The 27,734-nt window shown below is 38.1% G+C and overlaps 1 protein-coding gene and 2 non-coding genes across 3 annotated transcripts in view; all 3 read left to right on the forward strand.

The window, feature by feature from the left end:
- The window catches only part of KNTC1 (kinetochore associated 1), a 64,136-nt gene that overhangs the window by 28,070 nt on the left and 8,332 nt on the right, over positions 1 to 27,734 (forward strand). Inside the window, exons 31-57 of the mRNA XM_010995908.3 lie at positions 539 to 658; positions 2,530 to 2,602; positions 3,088 to 3,155; positions 4,680 to 4,960; positions 6,035 to 6,207; positions 6,760 to 6,857; positions 7,287 to 7,425; positions 7,889 to 7,945; positions 8,450 to 8,613; positions 9,425 to 9,529; positions 10,067 to 10,195; positions 10,818 to 10,934; positions 12,188 to 12,297; positions 14,347 to 14,554; positions 15,968 to 16,057; positions 16,831 to 17,002; positions 17,089 to 17,147; positions 17,293 to 17,509; positions 18,282 to 18,355; positions 19,073 to 19,283; positions 19,417 to 19,526; positions 21,835 to 21,881; positions 23,282 to 23,360; positions 24,572 to 24,690; positions 25,074 to 25,209; positions 26,084 to 26,179; positions 26,562 to 26,618. Of these exons, the coding sequence (XP_010994210.3) occupies positions 539 to 658; positions 2,530 to 2,602; positions 3,088 to 3,155; positions 4,680 to 4,960; positions 6,035 to 6,207; positions 6,760 to 6,857; positions 7,287 to 7,425; positions 7,889 to 7,945; positions 8,450 to 8,613; positions 9,425 to 9,529; positions 10,067 to 10,195; positions 10,818 to 10,934; positions 12,188 to 12,297; positions 14,347 to 14,554; positions 15,968 to 16,057; positions 16,831 to 17,002; positions 17,089 to 17,147; positions 17,293 to 17,509; positions 18,282 to 18,355; positions 19,073 to 19,283; positions 19,417 to 19,526; positions 21,835 to 21,881; positions 23,282 to 23,360; positions 24,572 to 24,690; positions 25,074 to 25,209; positions 26,084 to 26,179; positions 26,562 to 26,618 (3,309 nt within the window). The remainder of the gene's footprint in view (positions 1 to 538; positions 659 to 2,529; positions 2,603 to 3,087; positions 3,156 to 4,679; positions 4,961 to 6,034; positions 6,208 to 6,759; positions 6,858 to 7,286; positions 7,426 to 7,888; positions 7,946 to 8,449; positions 8,614 to 9,424; positions 9,530 to 10,066; positions 10,196 to 10,817; positions 10,935 to 12,187; positions 12,298 to 14,346; positions 14,555 to 15,967; positions 16,058 to 16,830; positions 17,003 to 17,088; positions 17,148 to 17,292; positions 17,510 to 18,281; positions 18,356 to 19,072; positions 19,284 to 19,416; positions 19,527 to 21,834; positions 21,882 to 23,281; positions 23,361 to 24,571; positions 24,691 to 25,073; positions 25,210 to 26,083; positions 26,180 to 26,561; positions 26,619 to 27,734) is intronic.
- LOC116150073 (U6 spliceosomal RNA) lies at positions 11,009 to 11,115 on the forward strand. The gene has a single exon (XR_004133750.1). It is a non-coding gene; the product is annotated as a U6 spliceosomal RNA (small nuclear RNA).
- TRNAA-AGC (transfer RNA alanine (anticodon AGC)) lies at positions 25,801 to 25,873 on the forward strand. The gene has a single exon. It is a non-coding gene; the product is annotated as a tRNA-Ala (tRNA).

The raw sequence follows: 27,734 nt of genomic DNA on the forward strand, positions 1-27,734 counted from the left end.
GTCCTTTTATATGGTTTCTCCATTAGCTAAGTTCTTAAAAATTCACAACAGTCAAATTATCCAAATAGGTAAGCACAAAATAAAGTTACACCAACATTGGACATTAGATTGGCCTGTATGTGTAGTTTTGTTTTTCTTTTTAATGTATTTTGTGAATACCTAATGAGCTTTTGTAGTTTTTGGTAGTTAATAAAACCCAGACTCACGTTTTACATGTACTATAAGGACCCTTTGATTCCAGAATAGGATGTGTTTTTTTTGTATTTCTAAGTGTCTTTTTAAAATATAATTCTAAAACTATAGGCATAACTAAGATTTACAAAATACAGAGGGTGGTATTTTAATGTAACTTTCTGTTTACTGTCATCCAAAACAGAATTTTCAGATTTTTAAACCATGGGACCAGAATCTATTTTTCAAAATGTTTATTTCAAAACATCATTTGTTTCAAAATGATGTTTAAGTAGAAAAGAGATAAATGCAAACTATCCTTTGTAGGTACCAGCTGTTTTTTCTTCCTTTCAAATGCTGTTTATAGGGTGAAGGCTGTATGCATCTGTTGAGGTCTTTGCCTCCTGCTGAAGCTGAAAAAACTGCAGAAAGAGTAATCATATGGGCGAGACTGGCGTTACAGGAAGAACCAGATAATTCCTACGAGGTGAGATTTTCACTAAATAAAATGTAGATAAATGCAATTATTATGGATATTAATCAATAGGATAGAAAAGATGAGGGGCGAATATAGCTCAGTGGTGGAGCGCCTGCTTAGCATGCATGAGGTCCTGGGTTCAATCCCCAGTACCTCCATTTAAAAATAAGAAGGATTAAAAAAAAAAAGGGATAGGAAAGACAGATTTACAAGTATGAATATTTGCCCTTCTCACTGCTAGAATGGCCTAATATTAAAATTCCTGTGTACTATATAGAAAATTTACCATGTAGGAGAAAAACCAAATGTGGCTGCTTTGGCACAGTGGCTTTGAGCCCACACTGAATAATCCAGGATCTGCAAACAGAAGGGTTACTTGAAATACCTGTTGTACGTAGAGAGTTTTCCATAATGCTTTGCAGTGTAAACAGTGTTTTGTATTGTATTGGGCATAATCATGACTTTCAGGTAACATCCGCCTCAAAACCAGTGTAAATCTAAATAATCTGAGAATGGAACATTGAAACTTAAAAATGGCTTCAAGAGAGCCAGTTCACTTTAGAGAGATGAGATACCACAAACCTAATTTATCTAGGGTACTTGCACTTTTTTAAACCTTTAGAGATATTTACATCCCAGCCTCTCTCAGTGGTCCGCATCAATCATGTTTTACCTTTAGAGAAATGAGTTTGTTTAAACATCTAAAATTTATTATCCTCTTCTTATGTACTAGACATTGGGTTAAATACTTCAAATGGATTATCCATTTTTTCCTCACAGCAAACTGTGAACAAAGTTTTGAAGTGGGCTCTGTTGTTAGCTCCTTAATGATTGAGTTCATTAACTACAATTTTAAAATAAGTGACTTTCCCAAGGGTATTGGAAAGTGGCAGAGTCTCAAGACACCAGCACCCCAATGTTCATAGCAGCACTATTTACAATAGCCAAGACATGGAAACAGCCTAAATGTCTATCAACAGATGACTTGGTAAAGAAGATGTGGTATATTTATACAATGGAATACTATTTAGCCATAAAAATGACAATATAACGCCATTTGCAGCAACATGGATGTCCCTGGAGAATGTCATTCTAAGTGAAGTAAGCCAGAAAGAGAAAGAAAAATACCATATGATATCGCTTATGTGTGGAATCTAAAAAAAGAACATAAATACAAAACAGAAACAGACTCATAGACAGAATACAAACTTGTGGTTGCCAAGGGAGTGGGGGGTGGGAAGAGATAGACTGGGAGTTCAAAATTTGTATATACTGATAGGCATATGTAGAATAGATAAACAAGATTATACGATATAGCACAGGGAAATATATACAAGATCTTGTGGTAGCTCACAGTGAAAAAAAAATGTGACAATGCATATATGTATGTTCATGTATAACTGAAAAATTGTGCTCTATGCTGGAATTTGACACAACATTATAAAATGACTATAACTCAATAAAAAAAAGTTTAGAAAAAAAGAAAGAAAAAATACCAAAAAAATAAGTTCAGTTCTAACTTTTCCAGAGTTTTTTTCCAAATGTTGTCTCAAATAATAAGTAAAAACTATTTAAAAAAAAACAAAACCTAACTGCCTGTTAATTACAGTGTAGCTGAAAGGTGATTTGGGAGATTTACATACTCTGTGGTATTTCTAAATCCTATATCCAAGAATCTATATGGGAATTTTTTATGTTAAGCTTATATATTATTCACTTTATGATCCGTTTCTCAGCTGCCCAACTCCCTCCTCAGACCTCTCACCTCTTCAGCCATTTTTATTGTCTTCTGATTCCGTGCTTTTTATGTATTTGTATGTGCATTACATATACAATGGTAATTACAAGAAATGGATTTCATTTTGCATTTTTCTTTTTAGGACAAGGCCTGGAGAATGTCTGTAGCGAAGACATCAGTAGACATTCTTAAAATACTGTGCGACATTCAGAAAGGTAGTTTCTACCTCTGTTCCTTTGTCTTGGTTCAATTCTAAAGCTTATCCTTTTCAGAAGGGGGCATCGGTGACAGCTCTCATCCTGACCCACAGTTTTCCTTGCTCTGATTGTCTTTTTTGATCCCACACATTTTTCTTCATGAAAAGGCTTTCTTGTCTTAATCTTTTTACTAGTACAGTAAGAGCAGAAGCATCTAAGATCAACTTCTCATTTGTGTATGTACTTCAGTTGCTCAGTGCTAGACTAGATTTCTCTGGTGTCTTACGCTTGTTACTCTTGTAGCCCATAAATTTCTCTTTTCTACCTCGAGAAAGAGTAATTAGATTTTCTTTTGTACTTAAATTGTCTTCTGACAGAATCTGAAAAGAACTACTGATGACTTGAGATGAGAAAACCAAAGCGAATTAGAATTTTAGCTGTTAAAAATTCTGATAGTATCAGAGTTTGGATGTCTGCTTTAACTTTTAAAAATTTAATTACAGAAAATCTGCAGAAGAAGGATGAATGGGAAGAAATCTTGAAACTATTTAAAGCTGTTGCTAGCTTACAGGTAAGACGTTAAGCCACGTTGAACATTATTATTTAACCAATCAGTGCATTTGACATAGATGATCAGTTCCTCCTGAAGATTTTCTGTGCTATCCTTCAGGGACTTTAGATATTCTGGTTCTCCTTCTTTCTCTCAACAGCTTTAATGCAATATAATTCACATAACATACATTTTGTCCATTTAAAGTGTAGAATTCAATAGTTTTTGGTGTATTGCATTATTAATTGTTTAAATTGTGGTAAAGCATATACAGTATAAAATTTGCCATTTAACCATTTTTCAATACACAGTTCAGTGGTATTGACCACATTCACAGCTTGTACAGCCAGCACCACCACCAGTGTATCTACTTTTTCATCACCTGAAATGTTCTTGTCAATAGAAGGGCTTTCAGGGGGTTAACTGATGAGTTTCATCAAATAGAAAATTGGGTAGATGTGAGGATCTCTTTGTGAAAACTTAAAATTAACACAACAGCAGATTTAACTCTCCACTGTATTACCCCGAAGTGTGTAAAGAAGAAATAATTTATCACAGATTATTGGACCACTGTTTCCCAAAGTATAGCCCATGGAACCCTAAGGGTCTCTGAGACCCTTTCAGGGAGTCCATAAAATTAAAACTATATTTATAGAAAAAAGTGAGAAAGTATTTGTTTTTTCATCCACATTCTCTCATGAGAGTACAGGGCCTTTTCAGAGGTTTCACAATCTCATAACATCACTGCTCTGAAGCTCATGGAATGTGCACTTTCACATGTTCTTGTATTTTAAATTGTTCTCCGTTTATTTCTAATATGGTAAATACTGCTAGATATCCCATTAAAAGTTTTTTTGAGATCCTCAATTTTTAAGAGTGTAAAGGAGTGCTACAATCCAAAAGTTTGAGACCTCCCATTAAAAACAATAAATTTCTCTGTGCAAAGCACCTAGGTGTCAGCATAAGTTAACTTTCCTACTTTTTTCTTTAATTCGAAAATTACAGGTATTTTAAAGCAATGGTTTTGATCTAAACACAGTCATTTATAGTTATTATGCTGCCTTTTATGGAATATTCCTTATACCAGGTCTAGTGGGTAGATGTCAGGGAGGCTGCTGGACATCCTCCCATGCATCCTCTGTGGTTCACAGCCAACTGGGAAAGAAACAGAGCTGGGTTCTTCAAGCCACTGGTGTGGAATCGCCCACACCTAATACTTCATCCCTCCCTTCTGTTCAGAGCTTCCCCGCAGCAGAATTTCCAGGCCCAAAATGTCAGCGGTGCCGAGGTAGAGAAAACCCTGGGTTAAACCAACCTTTATATAATATAGATCCTTTTTTCTTTTTTAATTGAAGTATAGTTGATTTGCAGTGTTGCATTAGTTTCTGGTGTACAGTCATACAGTTATGTTTGAAACACTAAATCTTAAATTCTTAATTTCTGAGGGAGTAGTCTTTTGAGAGAGAGGTTTGAGACATACTGATGATTGTTAACCACAGATAAACTGAGAGGACTTGGGGCTTTGTCCCGCTTGCTTTGCTGCAGGAGAACTTTGAGGTCTTTCTTCCATTTGAAGATTATAGCAATAGTTCCCTGGTAGCAGAGCTCCGGGAACAGTACATTAAAGCTCACCAAGTTGCACAGGTGAAACACAAACCCAGGAACCCCGCAGTGCCTGTGACTGCCAAGGAGAAGAACCTGAGCACCGAGTCCAAACTGCACCGACAGGCGCTGGCCCTGCAGGTGTCCAGACAAGAGCTGGAGGCCGAGCTGACCTTGAGGGCCTTACATGACGGGAATGCGGAAGCAGCTCTGAGAAAATGCAAGTGAGTTCCAGAAACCCCACATCACACAGCTCATCAGAGAGGAGCATTGGCTTCATTTATTTCTTCGGTAATAAGGATCCGGCCAGTGACACTTCCACTTTCACAGAAGTGATTCTCTTTTGTTTGTTTGTTTTCCTGGATTTAAGAAAAAAAATTTTATTGAAGTATAGTTAGTTTACAATGTTGTATCAATTTCTGGTGTACAGCATAATGTTTCAGTTATGCATACACATATTCCTTTCATATTCTTTTTCATTATTGGCTATTACAAAGTATTGAATATAGTTCCCTATGCTAAACAGTAGGGCCTTGTTGTTGTCTATTTTATATATAGTTAGTATCTGCAAATCTCAAACTCCCAATTTATCCCTTCCCGCTCCCTTTCCCTCCTGGTAACCTTAAGTTTGTTTTCTATGTCTGTGAGTCTGTTTCTGTTTTATAAATAAGTTCATTTGTGTCTTTTTTTTAAGATTCCACATGTAAGTGATACCATATGGTATTTTTCTTTCTCTTTCTGGCTTACCTCACTTAGAATGACAATCTGCAGGTCCGTCCATATTGCTGTAAATGGCATTATTTTATTCTTTTTTAATGGCTGAGTAGTATTCCATTATGTATGTATATACACAGACACACACTACAACTTCTTTATCCAGTCATCTATCGATGAACATTTAGGTTATTTCCATGTCTTGGCCATTGTAAATAGCACTGCTGTGAATAATGGGGTGCATTTATCTTACAGAAGTAAGTAAGAAGAAATATCTTAATTTCTCACCATGAGAGCCTATTTTGGACGCCTGGGTCAGAAGGCGGTGGCATAGAAGACAAGTAGCTAATACTGTGTAGTCAGGTAACCTAACCGTTGAGTGAGTACAGGTCACATTGCACTCTAACAGTTAACAGTATCCCCAGTAAGTTGAAAAACGAAAAAATGAGAGGTGTACTATATACCATGAAAACATTTAAAGACATTTCAAATGGTGGTGGTGGTTACGTATTAATCCAATAACGGCGACTGCATTTGCTTTTCATATGAGTATTCTAACTTCCAACACTTCCTTCCCTCCAAAGAGACTTGTTTAAGTATCACTGCAATGCAGATACTGGGAAACTGCTGTTCCTGACGTGTCAGAAGCTTTGTCAAATGTTGGCTAATGACGTTCCAATGACAGCCCCCGCGGGACTAGATCTTCCTTCTGAGATACATGATCTAGCATGCCAGGCTGCCACCATCTGCAGTCCAGGTGACAAGCTTCATAATCTACATGGTTTTGTATCCTCTGCTTCATTTTACTTACCCCCTAAATGCTGTCTCCTTACAGGTGGACATTGCAGTAGGGAGAGAAGTGATCATTACCTCCATTTCACAAAGGGACAAATTATAACTGATTCTTGATGGGCATTACTGTTGTAAAATATTTCCAAAATTAATGATGTCATTTCTGACTAATGATGATACTCACTTTCAGAAGATTGTGAAATTCCTTGAGTCCCCATATCTGATTGTTTTTTTTTTTCCTTAATGGAGGTACTGGGGATTGAACCTGGGACCCTGTGCATGCTAAGAACCTGCTTTACCACTGAGCTATACCCACCCCCTCCCCATATCTGATCTTTCCAGCCAAGCTTAAGAAAAATGTTGAACTCCATTGTTTAGGGTAGTCAAAGCTGTGTGGAAAGCTTTCTCTACTTTGAGGCCTTCCTTGGAATTTTGAATGGTAATGATTAAAAGGTGGTTTTCATCATTCTAAACACATGAAATATCAGTTTAATGATTTTTCTCCATTTTCTTTCAGATTTTCTGCTAGATGCCTTAGAACTCTGTAAATATACTCTAACAGCAGTAGAGCTTTCCAGACAGTGCCAAATGGATGACTGTGGAATTCTAATGAAGGTAAATTGCTTTTGAATTTCTTTTCCTGAAACAAAACCCCTGCCCAATCTATTATATACCACTTTTAAATCACTTGCATAGTTTATAAAAATACTGAATCTAGCTCCTGCATCTTCTAATTCTAGGCCAGAGAGTTACTTAAGGGCATAAGACCACCTCTCTTTTCTAGTCACATTTATTGGCTTTAACTAGCACTGTCTTTTGAAACATTGGGCTTCAAAGGTATCTCTGGACATAGTCCAGAGTAACAATTTAATTTAAAGCAGCATTGTCCTAAGCCACAGACCAGAAGAAACAGACTACATAGCTGTATTTGACCATCAAAACTGCATTTGGCTCTAATATATCTGATTCTGGATTCTGCTTAGTGAAGAGGGTGTCTGTTTTGGAGCGTCCTTATCTGTGTCTTCTGTATGACTTGGTATTCAGACTTCTTTTGGAACTCATAAAGATCCGTATGAAGAGTGGTCTTACAGCGACTTCTTCAGTGAAGATGGAATAGTTCTCGAGTCACAGATGGTGCTCCCTGTTATCTATGAATTGATTTCATCACTTGTGCCTCTAGCTGGTAAATCTCATTTGGGTTGTGGTTTGTTTTTTTTTTTTTTTTTTATTGTGTGTTTCTGCTTCATGCAAATTTAAACTATGGAGATTTGGAACTGGAACCATACACGGTAGCAGGGATGTGTCTCTCATAGGCATAATGCTGAACAAATGAATACACCCCATGTGATTCCATTTACGTGACTTACAAGGACAGGCTATGCTGTTGGAAGTCAGGGTAGTGGTTACCTTGGAGGGTTGATGGGGAGATGGGACAGAGTGGGGCTCCTGGAGGACAGCAGTGCTCTGTTTCTTGGTCTGGATGTATACTTCTCTGTGTCTTTTTCTGTATATATACTTAGGTTTTTTTTAAGCAGCAGTTTACTTTAGAACATTATTTGATAATTGCACAATATTTAAGTATCTCTGGGAGTATGTGCTCTAAGAGTTATTTTATTTAGTGTTATTTAATTTGTTCTCTTTTACAGAAGGCAAGAGATACCCCTTGGATTCTACAAGTTTACCATACTGCTCCATCAGTGAAGGTATTTGACATCAGAAATGTGTAACCTTTGTTTTACGATTTTATAAATACACCAATATAGAAATTTCTTGAAATCCTGAATATAAATCTGACATAGTGTCCTTAATGTAATTACTTAGTTATTACTGTTACGTTGTTACTTTTCCAGAGGGACAGGAGACTGTGTCATTTGGCTTATGGTGTTAACTTTTATGAATCTGTTCGTAAATTTTGGTCTTCCAAGTAGAGAAGTGGTTTTCCTCAGCTAATGATTTAGGCATCTCAAAATAGGCAAGTTACAATCAAAGTACTTCATTATCTGGTGGACTTTTTCTGGTTTAGATCAAGCCTTGTGTTAACTCTCTCATTTACTGACTTTGAGACTCAATTCTGTGACCATTACCTGCTTTGAAGAAGTTGGCTGTTCCTGAAAACAATCTCCAAATAGGACCCTTCTTTGTTTAAAAAAAAAAATCTAAATGTAAAATGACTTTTACCCAAATAAAATGCTTTTATCATTTCACAGGAGACGGCCTTATGTTACCTGTTATCAATTCCATCGCCGCCCTGCTTCAGAACCTTCAAGAATCTAGCCAGTGGGAGCTGGCCCTAAGATTTGTAGTTGCTTCTTTTGGTACCTGTCTTCAGCACTCCATGTCAAACTTCATGAATGCCAGTTTGAGTGAAAAGGTACAGTTTTGAGAACAAATACTTTCACTTTGGATAAATACAGGTACAAAAGCACTGCCAGACAAAGGAATTTGAAGCCCACATTTTCCTACTTGGCTCTGTAGCAAAGAAATGGATAATCTATCAGATTTAGGCAACATTTGTTGAACACCTATGAAGATTCAGGTATAGTTCCAGGTGCTCGGACACATTTTCATACCCAATCTTTACAACAACCCTGAGAGTCTCCATTTTGCAAATAAAGAAACTCAGATTCAAGGAGGTAATAAAAGTAATCTGAGATTTTTGGTTGCAATGGTAAGTCCTCTTGCGCCATTTGTTTTATTTTATTGTGCTGTTTGTTTTACTGTGGCCCCAATTATTACAATTATTACAAATATTACCTGACAGCGTCATTGAAAAGATTCTAGGAGACAAACTACCTGTTGATAACTTGCTCATGAAGCTGGTCTCAGAGGAAATTGCACTCATTTCTATTACTCTTTTGATATTTACTAAATGTCAATTTTTTTAAAATTAACTTGATTGAAGTATAGCTTTTAAAATTAAAATGCACATGTTTTCGGTGTATCAGCCAGTGTATTCACCTTGTTACCAACACCACAATCAAGATATAGAACATTTTAAAAATTTCCATCCTGCCCCTTCCCAGCCAATTCCCCAGCAAGCCCCAGCTTTCTGTCCTTATAGATTAAATGCCAATACTTTTTGCATATAGTGGTGAATTTTCAGAGCTGCTTAATATTTAAGAAAAGATTTTCAAAATGATGCATAGAAGTGGGCCTGAAGATTCTTTTGTTCTTTTCTAAAGTTGTTTGGAGAGGCCACATTAGTTAAATCCAAGCATGTTGTTATTGAACTGAAAGAGAAAGCCGTTAAGTTTATCAGGGGGACTGCCACAACGCTATTGCACAAGGTGAGTTTTTGTTTTTGGTGAGCTCTCTTTCTGTCTGTCTGTCTCTCTCTTTCCTGGTTGCTTCTGATTTCTCAGTGAGGGTAAGAGTGAGGCAGGGGAGAGGATTTGGGGATTTGAAGAGAAGTGATGAAATAGTCGTGCAGGAGAGAAGGTAAGGGTTTTGTGTCCTAGGGAACTTGTGATAGCTGCTTTCCTTAAATTTATAATAGTGACAAAAGACATTAAAATTAAGCAAACAAGTTTGAACAGTGTAGACATTAAAATTAAGCAAACAAGTTTGAACAGTGTTACTATAAATAGTTTTTCATGATACACTTGTTCTTTCATTGGGGCTATAATTTAATTTAGTGACAAATAAGCCTTTAGAAACTAAATTCTGTTTTGACTGTGAAGAATTTGCTTCTCTCTTCCCCCCCCCCCCAACGGAGGCACTGGGGATGGAACCCACGACCTCGTGTGCACCAAGCACGCGCTCTACCACTGAGCTATACGCTCCACTCCCAAGAATTTGCTTCTCTTCATGCTCTCTTCTCACAGGTATTTAATTGTCGCCTGGTGGATCTTGACTTGGCATTGGGGTACTGCACTCTCTTACCCCAAAAGGAAGTCTTTGAAAATCTCTGGAAGCTCATAGATAAAGCATGGCAGAATTACGACAAAATATTGGTATGAGCTAAGGAAGCACACCTTCGTTTCTTGAAATATTAAAGATTTAAGGGAAGAAATAAAGTTGGCTTTGCCTCCAGCTCTGTAAGATTTAGCAGAAGAAATGTCAGGCTAACTCATGTGATTTCTACCAGCTTTTCCTTGACTAATGACGCACCAGGGAATGTATATGCAAGCCCTAAGCATTGCTTCACCCAGAGAATCATGATATTTTTTATTTCTTAAATCTGTACACAGCCACTGAACCTCACTGCTTATACTTAACTCTAGTGTATTTGAAACATTAGGCCTATGAGCCTGTTCTTTTTTCGTAGGACAGGTTTAACAGATGCAAAACTTTTCTTTGATGTTTGTTTTAAAATTTGCCTCTTGTGGGGATTTCACTTGCAGGATAGCTAAAATTTGGCCTTCTCTAATGCAAGAAATCCAGGCTGAATTCATGGCCTCATACTAAAAGCCGAATTACCTAAATGTTGTATAGGTAATGACCCTGTACAAAGCAATATGTAACATTCCAACTGTTACAAAGAAGGATTATGGCTTTTATTATTGGGCTTTGTATAAAAGGTAGGAGAACATAGTCTATTTGCTCTTGAATTTTAATTCTATTTTAATTTTTTAGGCAATATCTCTGGTGGGCTCTCAGCTGGCCAGTCTCCATCAGGAAATAGAAATGGAGCTTAAGTTCTGTGAACTCAGTACTGATGCCCAGTGGGGCATTCGTCTCGGTAAACTTGGTGTGAGTATTCAAGCGCCATGAAGTTTCACCCATTCCGATCATCACCGAACTGGAAGACTTAAAGCAAAGATCCTGTGCTCGCTTCGACAGCACGTGTACTAAAATTGGGACAATACAGAGAAGATTAGCATGGCTCCCGTGCAAGGCTGACACGCAAATTTGTTAAGCTTTCCATATTTTTAAAAACACAAATGAACTTATTTACAAAACAGAAATGAACTCACAGACACAGAAAACAAACTCATGGTTACTAGGGGAGAGGGGGATAAAACTGAAGTTCGAAATTTGCAGATATTAACTACTGTATATAAAATAGATAAACAATAAGTTTATACTGTATAGCACAGGCAACTATATTTAATATGCTTGTAGTAACCTATGATGAAAAAGAATATGAAAAGGAACATGTGTATGTACATGTGTGACTGAAACATTATGCTGTACACCAGAAATTGACACAACATTGTAAACTGACTATACTTCAATTTGAAAAGAAAAAGAAAACAAAGACCTCATTATCCTTTACTTTTGGAGAGATTGTCTATAAACTGACTCATCAATGTTAGTTATATTAAGTACACACTTTGGTGCTTCCAAAGAAATAAGAACATTTCGCCTCGTTTTCTTTTTGCTGTATTCTTAAGGAAATCAGGAGGCTTGACAGTTCATCTGCTTAGCTTCCTCACTTAGAGGAATGCATCCAGTATTAATTGACATTTAAGCTCTTCCAGGCCTACTCTACAGCTTCAAGCTTTTCTGTGTGCTATTTGGTGAAGGATAATATTAAAATGTATATGCAGGGGTACTAGGCACCAAGAACTCCTACTAGAGAAAAGTTAGTGGCCCTTATTTTTCAATTTGTAAAAACAAAGTCCTATTTTCTTTACTATGAATGTAAAACATTTTTACTTTACTTGCAAATAATTGACTTATCGGGAATATAACTACGGCAGAAACGGTATATGTTTTGAAGCCTAGCTCCTGTGTAGCGATAGGACTGTTTATTGCTAACTGCCAGACTTTGCTGATGAAGAGCCGAGGGTTAGTGTGGCTAAGAGAGATTTTTGGGCCTGTAGCCAAATATACCCAAAATTTCAGAGTGATAGTTATTAAAAGTAAAAGCTGAGGGAGCTATAGAATAATGTTTCTCTGTATATAAAAAAAAGGATAGTAAAAAGGCAAGTCACGAAGGCACCCTTACTCTGATGCATTTCAGTTTAACAGGGTTTTTGTTTTGCTCTTTTTATTTCTAGATTTCTTTCCAGCCGGTTTTCAGGCAACATTTTCTCACCAAGAAAGACCTCATTAAAGCTCTTGTGGAGAATATAGATATGGACACAAGCCTCATTCTGGAATATTGCAGGTAATTCTTTAGACTTCAGTGGTATTTTTGTTGTTAGCTTAACAGACTGGTAATCCTGGAAGAACACAATAATAACAGTGATAGTTACATGTGGTCCGTAGACCTCTGATGTTTGCTTTTACTCACCGCAAACTAAGTAAATCCAGAACCAGATTAAATTTTCTTACAATATCACCTTTTAAATTCCCTGTATAGTGTTTCCCCAGCTTGCCTCATGATAAGCATGACCTTGGGCACTTAATTAAAACTAGTTTCCTGGGTCCCTCTGTGGTGGTTCTGGCTCAGCAGGTCTGGGCTGAGGCGCAGGAATCAGCTCTTAGTAGGATCTCTGGATGATTCCTGTCATCAGGAGGTCTGGGAATATTCTTCTGAACAATTAAACTTCTAAATCAGATCAACTTAGGGGCAAGGTAATCTTAAAAATCAGTGAAAAGTATGATTTAGGGAGAATTTTTTTTAAATAATTGAATTTAAGAAACTAAAACTAAATGTTATTTGCAGATGTAGCTTCTGGGATGAGGAGGATCAAATGATTTATAAATCTCTGATGTTCTTATCTGATGAATTCGATAACCAATTTGCTGGTCCCTTACTAGTTACTAAGTGCTTTCACACACATCATCTCATTAAGTTTTTTGTATATTCTCACCAATTTATGTCTGAGAAGGCAAACCCATATTAGGTGCCCTGCTCAAAGTCAGATAAGTGACTGCTTCTAGAACACCGAGGGCGCTGCAAGCCTCATCCAGTTGGTGACGGATTAGTGGAATCTGAATTCTTGATAATGCGGCTTCTCAGTGCATTTCCTCACCAGACAGAGATCTCGTTCCTTGTCCCTGCGGACGGTGTGGAGTGGAGTAATGGCCCTGGCTGTCACCATTTGCACCTGCGAGTCAGGGACCGTAGGATGCTCACAGCTTAACTACCACTGACTTTCCCGCACCCTGATACAACCAAATTATGCCATCCTTCGGTTTGGACTGCTACAAATCCAGAATAAGATTACGCATACTCGCTCTTCTTTATTAATTCAAACTCCTGGCCGATTTTTGCCTGTTGTTTTATGGCATTGATCCTTTTCTGAAATTTAAATAGCTATTATTATGTCAGGCTCATTTCCCAGCTGCTGTGCTCACACGGCTTTGATGATCTGTATGTTTCACAGCAACACTCTTGCCTCAGGCAGTCCCGCTGAATAAATTTAGATGACCTTTAGAATTTCCAGGAATGACTTTAAAATTACTATACTTAAAGCTTTTCATGATGTTTCACTTATTCTGTATAGCAGATTAAACTATCCCTGTCTTATTAATAAGGGTTAAAAGGCATTTCATTTGTCACTTTGTCTATACTAACCTGATTTGTAATTTTTAAATGTACTTACTACTTTTTCTAATTCAGATGAAACATAATAAAATTAGAGTCCTACATAATCCCACCGCTCGGATAATCACTGTTAAAAGAGAGTTTGGCTTGTATTGTTGATTTTTTTTTTCCTTACGCACTTACTAACATGCATTTTTAAAAAGACTTATTGAAAACAGAATTGTGCATCATCTTGTTGCATGTGTCATTCACTTAATAAAATAAAAATGTCTTCTCAGATTAGTACATGTAGCTTATATCTGTTCAACCATGTGGTGGCCCTTTGTATGAAGAAGTTATTTAACCAGCCCCCTATTGATGAATAATTGTTTCCAATTTTTAAATATTACAAGCAGTTGTTGCAGGACATCCTTACCTGTGTGTCTCTGCTACTTTTTGTGAAGTGTGTAAAAGTGTAATAGCCCTATTAGAGGACGTGTCTTCAATTTTATTACAAGTTTCCCTCAGATATTGTGCTATTTACCTGTCCACCAAGAATATCTGATTTTTTTTTTGAAGGCAATAAGTGACTCCAATGACAGGTAGATGATCTGATTATGAGACTGGACAGTGAGAGGGTTAGATTTCAGCGGTGGGGGTGCGTACCTAAGTTTTCTGTGAGAACGTCTGCGTGGAAGTGCACACAGTCGGAGAGATTCATGCGTAACTGAACACTCTTTTCAGCACATTTCAGTTGGACTGTGATGCGGCTCTTCAGCTGTTCATTGAAACGCTCCTCCACAACACGAATGCCAGCCAGAGCCAGGGAGATGCACGCGCGGAATCCACGAAGCAGCAGCATCCCAAACTCCTGGCCAAGGCCGTCGAAATGGTTCCTTTATTGACGAGCACAAAAGATTTGGTCATCAGTCTTAGTGGAATACTGCATAAGGTAGATGAATGTTGAAACAACCCCTCCCACCCTTAATCATAGATGTATAGCAACAAATTGGAAATGTGAGTCCTGTATTTTTTGTAAAGTTTTAATTTTGAAATAATTTTAGATTTCTGTATTTTCATTATAGTTTAATACAGCAGTCTTCCTGTCTTTTTTTTTTTTTTTTTTTTTTTCAAAATAAGAATAGCCCTTTTCTCCTTCAGATTTTTGAAAATAGCACATACTCTTTGAAAGAGATCAAACTAGAGGGGAAGGTATAAGTCAAAAAGTGAAATTTCCCTGTAACCCCACTCTCATAGGTAAAAATGTTAATAGTTTGGTGAATATTTTGGACTATATAAACTATCCAGTTAGTCTCTTTTTTCATTTAACATAATTGTCTTTACATGTCAATACATGTCCATCTGTCTCATTTTTAGCAGACATGTAGGTTATTATTCCACTGTATAGATGAAACATCCTATATTTAACCAGGCCTTTATGGATGGACATTTAAGTTGTTTGTAAATTTTGTTATTGTAAGCTGTTACAATGAATATTTTCATACATACATATTTGCCCTGTTGTCTGATTATTTTTTTTTTTAGGAGATATTCTGCGAATTGGAACTTTTAGGTCAAGGGGTAGTTTGGTGGAGGAGTGAATATGGATGGAAGAGGAAATAAAATTATAAGACTACAAGAAATGCTTTAGTGTTATGTTTTGTCTGTAATTCAGTCAGAAATTATATAGACTTGCTCAAAACTTCTAGGTGCTATAGAGATCATCTTCCTGCTTTGTTCAGTGTTCTTATTCTTGTGAATTTAGTTGGCATTTAAAACATAAAAAAAAAAAGAAAAGTAACGGTGTGTGGGCAGAAACAGAGAACAAAGAGAATCCTTCCTTTCTTTTTTTAAATGTGTATAGATGCCACCCAGCTAGTTCTTGCATCTTACTATATGGTTATAGCTGGAATGAAATCCTTTGAAAAGGTTTTGCTTGGAGACCCACACTTTTAGTTAACATCATTTCCAGGAAGAAGTCAGTTCTCTCCTATTCATATTTTCCCATCATAAAAGGAAGAAATAGAATTTTAATTTAAAAACCTTATAAAATTATGAAATTTTATTGTTTGTCTTTCTATGTTTTTAGTACCTTAAGAACATTTTTCTTCATTCAAACAACATTGCCTCGTGCAGCTTTTTTAAGAAATAGCTTTTGAGACATTTTAAAGCATGTATGTTTATTCTAGTAGAGCTAATTTTAGATTTGAGCTAAATTTAGATTGTTAAAGAATAATCTAATTTAATATTGTAGTGCACTGAGATGTTACATTCGTAATCTGTGCTGATGAATGTAACTGAATAAAACCATTGACCAGCCTGGCAATGTCTTCTCCAGTTTTGATATGTTTTTGTGTTTATGCAGTTGGACCCCTATGATTATGAAATGATTGAAGTTGTCCTGAAAGTTATCGAAAGAGCTGATGAAAAGATAACCAACATTAATATTAATCAGGTATAAATAACAAATACAGGTTTTAAATTTATGTTTGCATTTGGATCGTTAAAACATTACAGTTACCTCATGTCTTTCCGGAATGTCCTCTGAGTTCCCTTTAAACTGTACATTTTTTACTCTATTTCCTTTTGTTTAAAAAAAAAGAAGTAATAAGATTTTTATTTGTCATCTGGCAAAAAAACTCGAAGTATGTGGGACCCAGAGTCAGGTTCAGCCTTCTAGACTAGTAGGTAGGTCCAGACTCAATTCTGTTTCAGTGCTTTCAATAACTTATTAGTCGTTTCCAAATTTTGGTCATAGGAGTTTTTAATATCTTTTTAAATTGGATTTTTAAAATTAAGAGAAAATGGGGTGATTCCAAAAGTTATGCAAGCCCCCAAAATATAAGATATATACTTAAGATAGGAAAGGGATTTAGAGGGTTAATTTTAGATCTACTGCCTATGTGGTTAAAGTGAAATCAAATATTTTGAGATTGCTCTTAAACTATTTGAAGCGAGCACAGAGAACTTCCAAACTCTTGTTTACAAAACATCTTACCAACAACAGGGTTCCACTGGTTTCTCCTAGTGTAATTTCTTTAATGATCACAAGCGTTATAGTTGAGAAGAATTGCATTAAAGGTAAAACTACAAAAGGTTTTGATCATCTTTATGAGAATGATACCGTCCCAGGAATAGAATCCTATGACAGTATAGAATTAGGTGCTTTTAAAACTCTTAGCGATTGGTTTAATCTCACAGGAAAATACTTTCTTATTTTTAATATAGGCGTTGAGTCTTCTGAAACACTTGAAGTCATACAGAAGACTTTCTCCTCCAGTGGACCTAGAATACCAGTATTTGCTGGAGCACGTAATAACTTTGCCATCAGCTGCCCAAACTAGACTGCCCTTTCACCTAATATTCTTCGGCACAGCACAGAACTTTTGGAAAATTCTCTGTACGTTCGTTGACTTCTTATGAATGGTACTGAATAGCCAAAATCTTTTTCTTAGATAAATCATACTGTCTTTGTTTCCTTTCTAGCTACAGAACTCAGTGAAGAATCCTTCCCAACATTGCTCTTAATTTCTAAATTAATGAAGGTAATGGGTTCAAACTTTGTAAGTTATACCTTTATCCTGTAATTCATTCAGATCCCATGAAGAAGGCTTTTAGGCTGCTTTCATGTAAAACCCTTAAAGGCAAACATGTAAGTCAGCTTTCACTTTTCTTTTCCTTCCTTGGAAGTTCTCTTTGGACACCCTGTACGTGTCTACAGCCAAACACGTCTTTGAAAAAAAACTGAAGCCAAAGCTTCTGAAGTTAACACAAGCTAAATCCTCGACCCTGATTAACAAGGAGGTAACGAAGATCACTCAGACCATTGAGTCCTACTTGTTGTCTATAGTTAACCCAGAGTGGGCTGTCGCCATTGCCATCAGTCTGGCCCAGGATGTCCCAGAAGGTATGGATTCTTCCTTTAATTTGGCTTAAAATCGTCAGCTGTGTGGTTTTTGGAACTTGTAATAAAAAAAAAAAGTACTCCTTTTGTATCTCTAAGGAGAAGCAATGTGATAGCTTAAAAATGTGGGTGCCCCGCCCCCTCCCCTCCCCTGCGGCATTGCTGAGTGTGAAAGGGGCCCCAGTGAAGTAAGCAAGTTTCCGTGCTGCTTGCTTGGGGCGCAGGGGTACTGGCGTTGTCCAGCTGGAAGGTGAAGTGATTAACACTTCCTCCCACCCAGCCATATGTATTTTCTATAATGAAGCCTTAGTATTGTCACGTGACCAAACCAGTGCACAAACACAGGCACTTATTGCCATGTTTTTGGTTGTAACAAAAATTGAAAGTAACTTTTTTAAAATGCTTGTTTGTTGGGAACTGGTTAAAAAAATTAAAAAACCTATTCTTAGGATGGAATACCACATCATTGATTTGAAAAGACATCCAAGATATATATTATCTTAGAACAGCAGATTTTACTGTGCATATGATCTTATCCTATCTGGGTTAGAAAGCTTGTGCACGCACGTGTGTGCATGGAATATAAGGATCTAGGGAATCGGAACAGAGCTGAAGAGGAGGGCCTCTGGGCTTTTGTTTCTTTTTGTCCTGTTTAAATTGTCTTTTACTATGAATGTGCGTTTTTATAATTTTTTGAAAAGTGGATAATTTGACTAAAATACTTTCTCTTAGAAGGATTCAGATTTGCTTATAAATCTTTTCTTTATCTGTTTAGGTTCCTTCAAGATGTCCAGTTTGAAATTCTGCCTGTATTTAGCTGAGAGGTGGCTACAGAACATCCCATCTCAGGTGTGCCTGAATTTTAAGATTGAAGGCTCCTCTTTCTTTTCTCTTTCCTTTATTTTCCTTTTAATTGAAGTATGGTTCATTAACAATATCATATTAGCTTCAGGTATACAACATAGTGATTCACAGTTTATAGATTATACTCCATTTAAAGTTTTTATAAAATACTGGCTACATTCCCTGTGCTATACAGTATATCCTTGTAGCTAATTTGTTTTAGACGTAGTAGTTTGTACCTCTTATTCCGTTACCATCTTGCCCTCCCACCTTCCCTCTTCCCACTGGTGAATACTAGTTTGTTCTCTATATCTGGTTTATCCATGTTGTTGCAAACGGCAAGATTTCATTCATTTTTGTGGCTGAGTAGTATTCCATTGTGTATGTATATCACATCTAGTTTATCTATTCATCTGTCAATGGGCACTTAAGTTGCTTCCATGTCTTAGCTGTTGTACATAGTGCTGCTATGAACATTGGGGTGCAGAGTCCTCTTTCTTTTTAATTTAAGTTGTGCTCTCCTAGCATCCCTTCTCATCATGCTCTGGCAGTGGGTGTCTTCAAGGTTTAGATGCCTAAAATGGAGAAAGAAGATGAGGTTTTGTATAGATACTTAAGGATGTAACTAAGTCAGGCAGGGACCTTGTTTGATAAAGATGGGTTCTTAGTCTCAGCTGAGATTTAGAAAACAAGATTTTCGTTTTGATTGGAATGTTTTAACAGGATGAAACACGTGAAAAAGCTGAAGCTCTGTTGAAGAAGCTTCACATCCAGTACCGGCGATCCGGCACTGAAGCTGTGCTCATAGCCCACAAGCTGAACACTGCAGAGTATTTAAGAGCAATTGGAAAACCAGCACATCTCATCGTCAGTCTGTACGAACATCCCAGCATAAATCACAGAATTCAGAATCCATCTGGCAAAGATTATCCCGGTGAGGGCAAAGCCCTTTTTATCTTTTTGTCCAAAGAGAACTATCCTTTTGGTTCCCCGGAGTATCTTGCATTGAAAACTTGAATTTTTCTTTTTTTTTTTTTTTTTTTAATTCTTTATCTTGAATATCTTAGATATTCACGCAGCCGCTAAAGAAATAGCCGAAGTCAATGAAATTAATTTGGAGAAAGTCTGGGACATGCTGTTGGAAAAATGGCTGTGCCCGTCCACCAAACCTGGTGAAGTAAGTCCTCACTCTGGGAGGGTCTGCTGTTGATTGGGAGCTCATGGCCTCTTCTCAAAAGCTGCTCATTTCGTCCCACACTGATAGAACTTCTAATTAGGGCACAAAATCTTAGAAGGAACATTGAGCATTTTAATACCTTCTGTTACCTGATGAGTTTTAATGGGGTTGTTTACTTTTTCTTTTCCTTTAAATGTTGTTTTGCAGCTGTTCTACTTTTTAATTGATGATGCCAGACGAATTCTTATATAAAAGAAATGGCCTATTCTTAGACTCAGGTTCATGTGGTTATTTTTTTCATTAATTTTTGAGATACAGAGAAATTGCCAGAATAGTATAAACAAATTCCCTGTATATCTCCTTCACCCACATCTATCAGTTTTTAACACTTTGCCACATTTGTTTCATCACTCTCCCTATGGTATATATACTCATAATGTTTTTCTTTTCTTTTCTTTTTTTTTTTCCTTTTTTTTGGTGGGGTGGGTTATTAGGTGTATTTCTTTATTAATTTTTAGAGGAGGTATTGGGGGATTGAACCCAGGACCTTAAGCATGCACTCGACCACTGAGCTGTACCCTCCCCCTGACCCATCACGTTTTTCTGAACCATTTGAGAGTAAATTACATGTGTCCTGCCCCTTTATACTCCTTAATAATTACATATTTACTAAGAACAAGGATCTTCTCTTACTTAACTATAGTATAATTATCAAAATCAGATAATTTAATATTGATACATTTATAATATGTATTTAAATTTATGGTCCATGTTGTAGTTTAACCAGTTGTGCCAATAACATTCTTTATAGCAATTTTTTCCTCTGGGACCGGGATCTAGTCCAGGATTGTTTTGCAAATATTTGTTAAATCTCCAGTCTCTCTTACTGTAGAATAGTTCGATAACTTTTCTTTGTCTTTCATAACACTGACATTTTTTAACAGCGTAGGCCTGTTATTTTATCAGCCCCTCCTCATTTTGGGCTTGTCCCTGTCCTCGTGATAAGATTGGAATTATGCATTTTGGCCAGAGTATCCCCTGAGCGATCCTCTGTCCTTCTCAGGGTGTGACATATGGAGGCACATCATGTCCCTTGACCCTAATAGGGAAACGTTAACTTAGAGAACTTGGTTAAGCTATTGTCTATTTCTCTACTACATAGTTACTCTATTTCCTTTTATAATTACCAGGGGGGATATTTTGAGACAATATAGTATCCTGTTCCTCTTCAAAGTCCTCCCTGCACCACACGTATGCCCTAGTTTAGCATTTCTTAATGATTCTTACTTGAATCCATTTTATCTGTGTTTGGACCTTGACATTTTTGAAGGGTGCAGTCCATTGGGTTTGTAAGATGTCTCATTCTGGGTTTACTATGTTTCTCATGATTAGATTCAGGTTGTGCATTTTTGGTAACAGTACTCTATAGGTAATGTGTTCTTTTCAGTGTGTCACATAGGGAGGCACATAATGTCAGTTTTTTTTTAGAAATAATGCCATTAACATCTAAATTTATGATGGGATTCAGCAATCCAAATGCAGGATTTTCTGCACTGTTTCAGGCACTGCATTGAGTTTTCAGGCAGAACTTAATTAGGGAGGTTCTATGTTTCTTCTATCCACCTAAGCAGATAGCCTTGAAAAATAAAGTCAGTTTGTAAACAAATAGCATAAGTGACATGACGTTAGATTTTTAACTAGTAGTGTTTGTGTCACTTTGCATTCAACTTAACGAGCATTTTTTGAGTATTTACCAAGAGCAAGGACTGTGTATCAATAGAAACAGAGAAGTTGCAAGCATATCTAGGCCATGTAGAATCTGTAGTTGACTCAGAAGCCAGCATGTTTTAACTTATACGTAAATTTGGAGGAGTAAACAAAGTCCCTTGAGACCAAGAACTGTCTGTACATATAGCACCTAAGGCATTGCTTTGTAAGTCCCAATAAATATATACTCAATTAATGGACAACTTATTTAAAATTCATGGAGCCCTTCCTTTTTAAAATTGTCCAATGAACATAAGCTCCAGGAGGACAGGAATATTTGTTTTATACACTCAGCCAACCCACATGCCAGAATCATGCCTGGCACATAGTAAGTGCTCAGTAAATGTTTGTTGACTGAATAAATGTCTGTAAACCTATTTACTAAGCAAGAACCTTCTCATAAAGTAATGAATTACAATGTAATTTCTTGTCTGTAAACGTAATTTTGTATATTAGGTTTTTCATCTAATAGACTTTCTTAAGCTTATGTAGTCAGTCAACTTTATTTAGTTTTTAACTTTTTTTTCCTACTATTTCAAAGAAATCGTCAGAATTATTTGAACTTCAAGAAGATGAAGCACTACAAAGGTATTCTTCCTTTACTTACAATTGTCCACATCCTGCTGCCCAGTAGGAATCTTACCAACTAATGTGTCAGAGGTTGGTTTTGAAAAGACTTTCTTGCTATAACTTAGAGCAGAACCTCTGAGAAGAATCAGTTCGTTGATATATGACCGTGAGTGTGTTTAAGTATCTCTAGTGGAAAAACAAGAAACAACCAAGATCCAGAACTTTTGAACCCTCAGTGAGTTCCTGCTAGAACATCTTTAGTAGAGAATGTACCTCAAGCAAAGGAAAACCCTTCTATTAGCTAGGACTCTGGCCCCGGACCCCTATGTGTTCCCTCTCCCTGGCGAGCCAGGCTGGTTCAGATAAGGGCCACTGGGATTTCCTTTTTCCCTTCTAACCCAAGACTGAGACCAAGAAAGGCACATTAGCCTCACGTACTGTGCCAAGTTTGATTGGGTCGTGGCTTGCTCTTGAGAAGACAGTCTGTGCTCCCATCAAAAAGAAAGTGGTAATCCATTAATGATGCTTGCCATAGGCATGGGAGAGGGGGTGGTGGCGCACATGCCAGCTTTTTGCCATCCCAGCCTAGACCAAAAGCAGGTCAGGTCACTCATGAAACTATACCCTGCATCGGCCCTGGAGATCGGATAGTCAGAGAGGAAATGGAAAGATAAACCCTGGAAAAGAATTTCTCCTGGTTTGGGCAGAACTGGCCTCGTACCCCCTCCATGCCCTCCTTTCCTCTGGGCAGCCCCTCTTCCTTGCCCTGTCTTTTAAGGGCAGGGACACCTTTGTCTAAGCAAGAGGTAGCACCTGGGGCATCTCACTGAACCAGCCCCCTGGAAGGGCTTAGAGGGAAACAGTTCAGGAGGAGAGAGAAAGAGAAAATAGCCCAAGAAGGAGATCCCAAAGGGTACTTCAGGCCAACCTCGTAACTTCCTAGCTTTTCCCGCTGGAGGCTCCCCCACACTCTTCCAGTACACCTGCTCCATCTCGCCCTTCTCCAGAGCGGGCCAGTCAGCCCTGAGTCCAGAGGTTGAAATGTGCCGCTACCAAGGTCCTTCAACTAACACAGAAGTTTCCATGTGCAGTATTCAGTGTACTTTGCAGCCGTGGTTTGTAGTAATTTCTTAACTAGAGAGAATTTAAATGATCAGAGGTTGACTAGCCACTTTATAGATGAGAAGACTGAGGCCTGACATTTGTTATTCTTCTCTTCTTTACCTATGAAGAAACTCAAGAAAAAATTAAGTATCCTTTAAGGGGGAAAGTAAAAATATCCTTGACTCATAAACCTTTCAGCCTATTTGGAATGCCTAATGACTTTTTCTATGTGCAGTAAAACAGCTGTCTTGTTCTGCTGGTCTACCACTCGTAAATTAAAACCTAAATGTAGTTAAACTTTTTTTTTTTTTCAGAGTCTTGTATCTCCTTCTGTCTCGTCCGATTGATTATAGTTCAAGAATGCTGTTTGTATTTGCAACCTCAGCTACAACCGTAAGCCCTAGAAACTTAGTCAAGACTCATCTTTGCATCTCAGCTTAACATTTTTTTCCCTGCAGTTTTACTGTGTTTGATTTCATTGACAGATGATTAAGATAGTGCTCACTTATTTACTTACTCCAAGTATGTCTCACCCTATAAACGAGGGTTGTGTTATCTGCTGAGCCCCACTGAGTGCTGGCTTCTGAAACATCCTCCTTTGTACACCGAGTCAGCAGTTCCCACGGGTTACCCACATTCGCTGCTTTAACGCCCTGGCCGGGCGGCATTCCTAACACCAGGAGCCCAGACCAGCTGGCCTGGGAAGGCTCCACCCTGCATGACCTGTCTCACCTGCCCTCCTCACTAAACTCTTGCTAGACCAAACTCTCCGAGTTCCCTGAAGGCAGCCGCAGCCTCTTTGGCCTTCAGGCTTTTGCATATAGGAAAGCTCCCTGCGGCAGCTGGAGAAGAAAGGTGTAGACAGGACAGAAGGAAGAAAGGGGCAAAGGCTGAGATGCTGGCTGTATGTCCTTGCCAGCAAGGGTGCAAAAAATCCCTTGTTTTTTTCTGCATGTTAGTTTATCTGACAGTCATTCTTTCCAGTGAGGACAGAGTTCTGTGAGAAGTGCCTGGCCAGCTCCCAGCTCGGTCACACAAGCGCCTTTCCCTGAAACACCCATTGCCCCGCGGTGTGCTTTACATGTATGTCCCATTCTGTCACACGGAACGTTAATGAATACATTCTGATTAATTAATAATTAACACGTATTCAAATGTGAATTCATAGTAGTATCCTCAGGAGTTGAGGCTTATTAAAATGAATCTTTACGGCTTCATCAAGAACCGTCTTAAGTGGACGTCCCTTACTTTCAGTACTGCTGACGTGAAGCATGCAGTGGCTGCCCCGGCAGTCAGGTGTTCCTGCCGTTCACCCTCCAGTGCTTCTGCACAGTCAGTGCAGACGTTAACGTGGTGTCAAAGGCAGATACCACCATAGTATGAGTACAAGGTTTTGACCATTTTCTTTCTGAAAGAGTGCGAGGAACCCCCCACCCACTCCACGCAGGGGTCCTTGGAACACACTTTGAGGACCACTGACTCCCTAAGGGCAGAGATGGACTGTGAGTTTTTAAAAACTGAAGTGGTTCACGTCACCTAGATTGAAACTCAGTTACCCAACTTGAACACATGCGCAGCTCTCCAAACCTTCTCTGGTCTTGCAGACGCTAGGCGTGCGCCAGCTCACTTTCGCCCACAGAACACGGGCTCTGCAGTGCCTCCTCTATTTGGCCGACAAGGAAACCATAGAATCTCTCTTCAAAAAACCCATTGAAGAAGTGAGGTAAGCGGGATTTTAAAATTGTATTAAGAACAGGAAACAGATCATTCTTTGGAAGCATAACATTTGAAGCCCCTTAGTTCGGAAGAGCGTGTTAGTAACGGGCCGTGTCCACGTGTTTCTGTTGCCTCGAGTGCCCTCAGCGTCTGGCAAAGAGGGAACAGGCCTTTAAGAACGTCTTATTTCCCTTGATTCTTCGAAACATTTAGAAACTGAACATTTCCTTCATCTTGCTCAAACTGATTTCTTTCTAATAATATTCCATGACTAAATTTGGAAGCCTAAAATAGACATTTAATAACAAACTGGCCCAAGTATTTCCAAGTGACGGCTTTTATCGTAAATGTGGCCTCTGAGGATGATTCCCACACATGCCTGTTTTCCAGATCTTATTTGAAATCTGTAACTTTTCTGGCATCATTTGAGACCTTGAATATCCCCATCACGTATGAATTGTTTTGCAACAGTCCTAAAGAAGGGATGATCAAGGGTCTATGGAAGAACCACAGCCATGAACCCATGGTACGTACACCAGGTCACCCGACAGTGGGGGCCTCCGTCTTCTCAGACGCTGCTGTGTTCACTCAGCCACCTGCCACCACTCAGACTGCTGAAGGACAAAACCGGAGAAGCTCTTCATTCCTGAGCAGGTCTACTGCTCCGAGGGCTTTCCTGCTTTCCTGTCCTGGCAGGTGACAAGGCACCTTGGAAGCCCCCTTACCTCTCTCTCTTAAAGCCTGAGGCCTGAAGCCTTCCCTGCCTACCAGACAGAGCACTTTCCTGATTCCTCCCCGAGGCCGGCCAGTCCTCATCCAGACAGGGCGAAGACTGTCCCTGTGCAGGGAGTGGTGTTTCTCTCCCTCCTAGTTGCCGACGGGGATTTAGTCTCTGAGGCAGTTGGAGCCCAGGGCAGGCAGGGTGTGGGCCCACCAGGCAGACTGTTTTTGAACAGGAATTAAAAAGGAAGGGAAAGCCTGAGGTGTTGTTTGTGAGTCCATAACAGCAAGAAAGAAAAAGAATAATCTTTTTTTTTTTTTTATCTTTCACTAGAGAGATGAGGGCCTTCATTGAAATTAGGCAACAGACACTTTGATTGATAAGTGTATTTTGAGGGGAGGGTATAGCTCAGTGGTAGAGCACGTGCTTAGCATGCACGAGGTCCTGGGTTCAATCCCCAGTACCTCCATTTAAAAATAAATAAACAAAAAAACCTAATTACCTCCCCAAAATAAATGAATAGACTGCTTAAAAAAGAAAAAAAAAGAATTGAAAAAATACCATAAGCTCAAACAAGTAGGCTTTAAAAAAAAAAAGTGTTTTGTCTTCAGCTGCCCTACTTTTCCAAAGGTGGTTTAATTTACTGGTGAAACACTATGATTTTTCCCCCCGGCTTCAGGCAGTAAGGTTGGTGACTGAGCTTTGTTTGGAATACAAAATCTATGACCTGCCGCTTTGGAATGGACTCTTACAAAAGCTTCTTGGCTTCAGTATGGTAAGTAAGATTCAGTGCCCTAGACTGCAGTGTATTTTAAAGATTTTGCACAGCATCTCCCAGACATTTTGCACTGATACTTGTTATTGAACTGATGTATGCTGAACACATTCACTCTCACTGGGTCCATGCCCAACTGAAAGAACTTGGTGTTAGGCCAGAGAAAATGCAAACTCAGAACTGACACAAATTTCACTGGAATCAACTGGAAGTTCCCTGGCCTTTTTTTTGATGTTTGTGAATTTGTAAGTTACCTTCTCTGGTGGTCCTCATGGAAGATAAATTTTACTGATACTCCTTTTTAAAGCTTAAGAGTCCAATATTTCACACTGGAATTTTCCATCTTGGTGATCTTCAGAACATTTGTGTTTTATTTTTTCAGATTCCTTACCTAAGGAAGGTTTTAACAGCCATTTCTAGCATCCATCCTTTATGGCAGGTATGTACTTTTCTAAAGTAGATTTCATGGAATTTAATCTTTATACTCGCTGGCCTTGTGACCTCTGGGTACACTGGATTAAGTAGTCAGCTCCTCAGTGAAGCTGCTGGATGCTGTTCCATTAATATGGTGCCTGGACCTGGAATACACAGCTCTGACGGCACCTCTACCAAGACATTACTTTCCCCAGTTCTCCAGGCCTCATGCTTCATATCTTCATTTATGCCCTTGAAACACTTTGGCTCAACTGTAACGCTGATCATGGTGTAATTAAAACTTTCAGCTGCCCCTCTTGGACTCTGAAGAGCCTTAAAGTCAGAGACCCTATCTTACTCATCTTTTTTAAATCTCACATGTTGTTCACATACATAATCACTATATATATGTATATATAGTGTAATGTATATAATAGAATTATATAATTCATTCTTAGTTTAAGTAATTAGAACAGTATAGAAATATGCTGAGTAAAACATGAACATTTTCTTTTACCATTTTGCTTTTTCATGCTTATCTCCCCAGAAGTAATTACTGTTTATAATTTATGTTTTCTTCTAGAGCTTTCCTATTATAATCAGGTGTGTACATGTATATGTGTCATAAAGTGTGCATTATGTGTGTATATATTCATTTTTGTACCTATAAATGCAGTCACATTCTAAAGTCTTTTTTTCCCATAGTAACAACGGTATATGAACAAGTCTTGAAGATTGTTTCATATCAGCACATACAGATTTATCTTTTTTGTTATTAAAATATAATTTGCATGTAAAATTTACCCTTTTAAAGCGTACAATTAAGTGGCTTTTAGTATATTCACAAAGTGTGTTACCATCACCATTATCTAATTCTAGAACATTTTCTTCATTCCAAAAATATATCCTGTGTCCACTAGTAAATCATTCATTACCCACCCTGCCCCAGCCCCTGGTAACCACTAATCAACTTTCTGTCTCTATGGATTTCTCTATTCTGGACATTTCATATCAATGGAATCATATAACATGTAGCCTTTTGTCCTTTCACTTATAAAGTTTTTTAGGTTCAGCTACATTATAGCAGGTATCAGTACATCATTCCTTTCTATTGCTGAATAATGTTCCATTATATGGATAG

This window comes from Camelus dromedarius, chromosome 31 (assembly GCF_036321535.1).
Source record: "Camelus dromedarius isolate mCamDro1 chromosome 31, mCamDro1.pat, whole genome shotgun sequence".
In the NCBI taxonomy this organism is placed as follows: Eukaryota; Metazoa; Chordata; class Mammalia; order Artiodactyla; family Camelidae; genus Camelus; species Camelus dromedarius.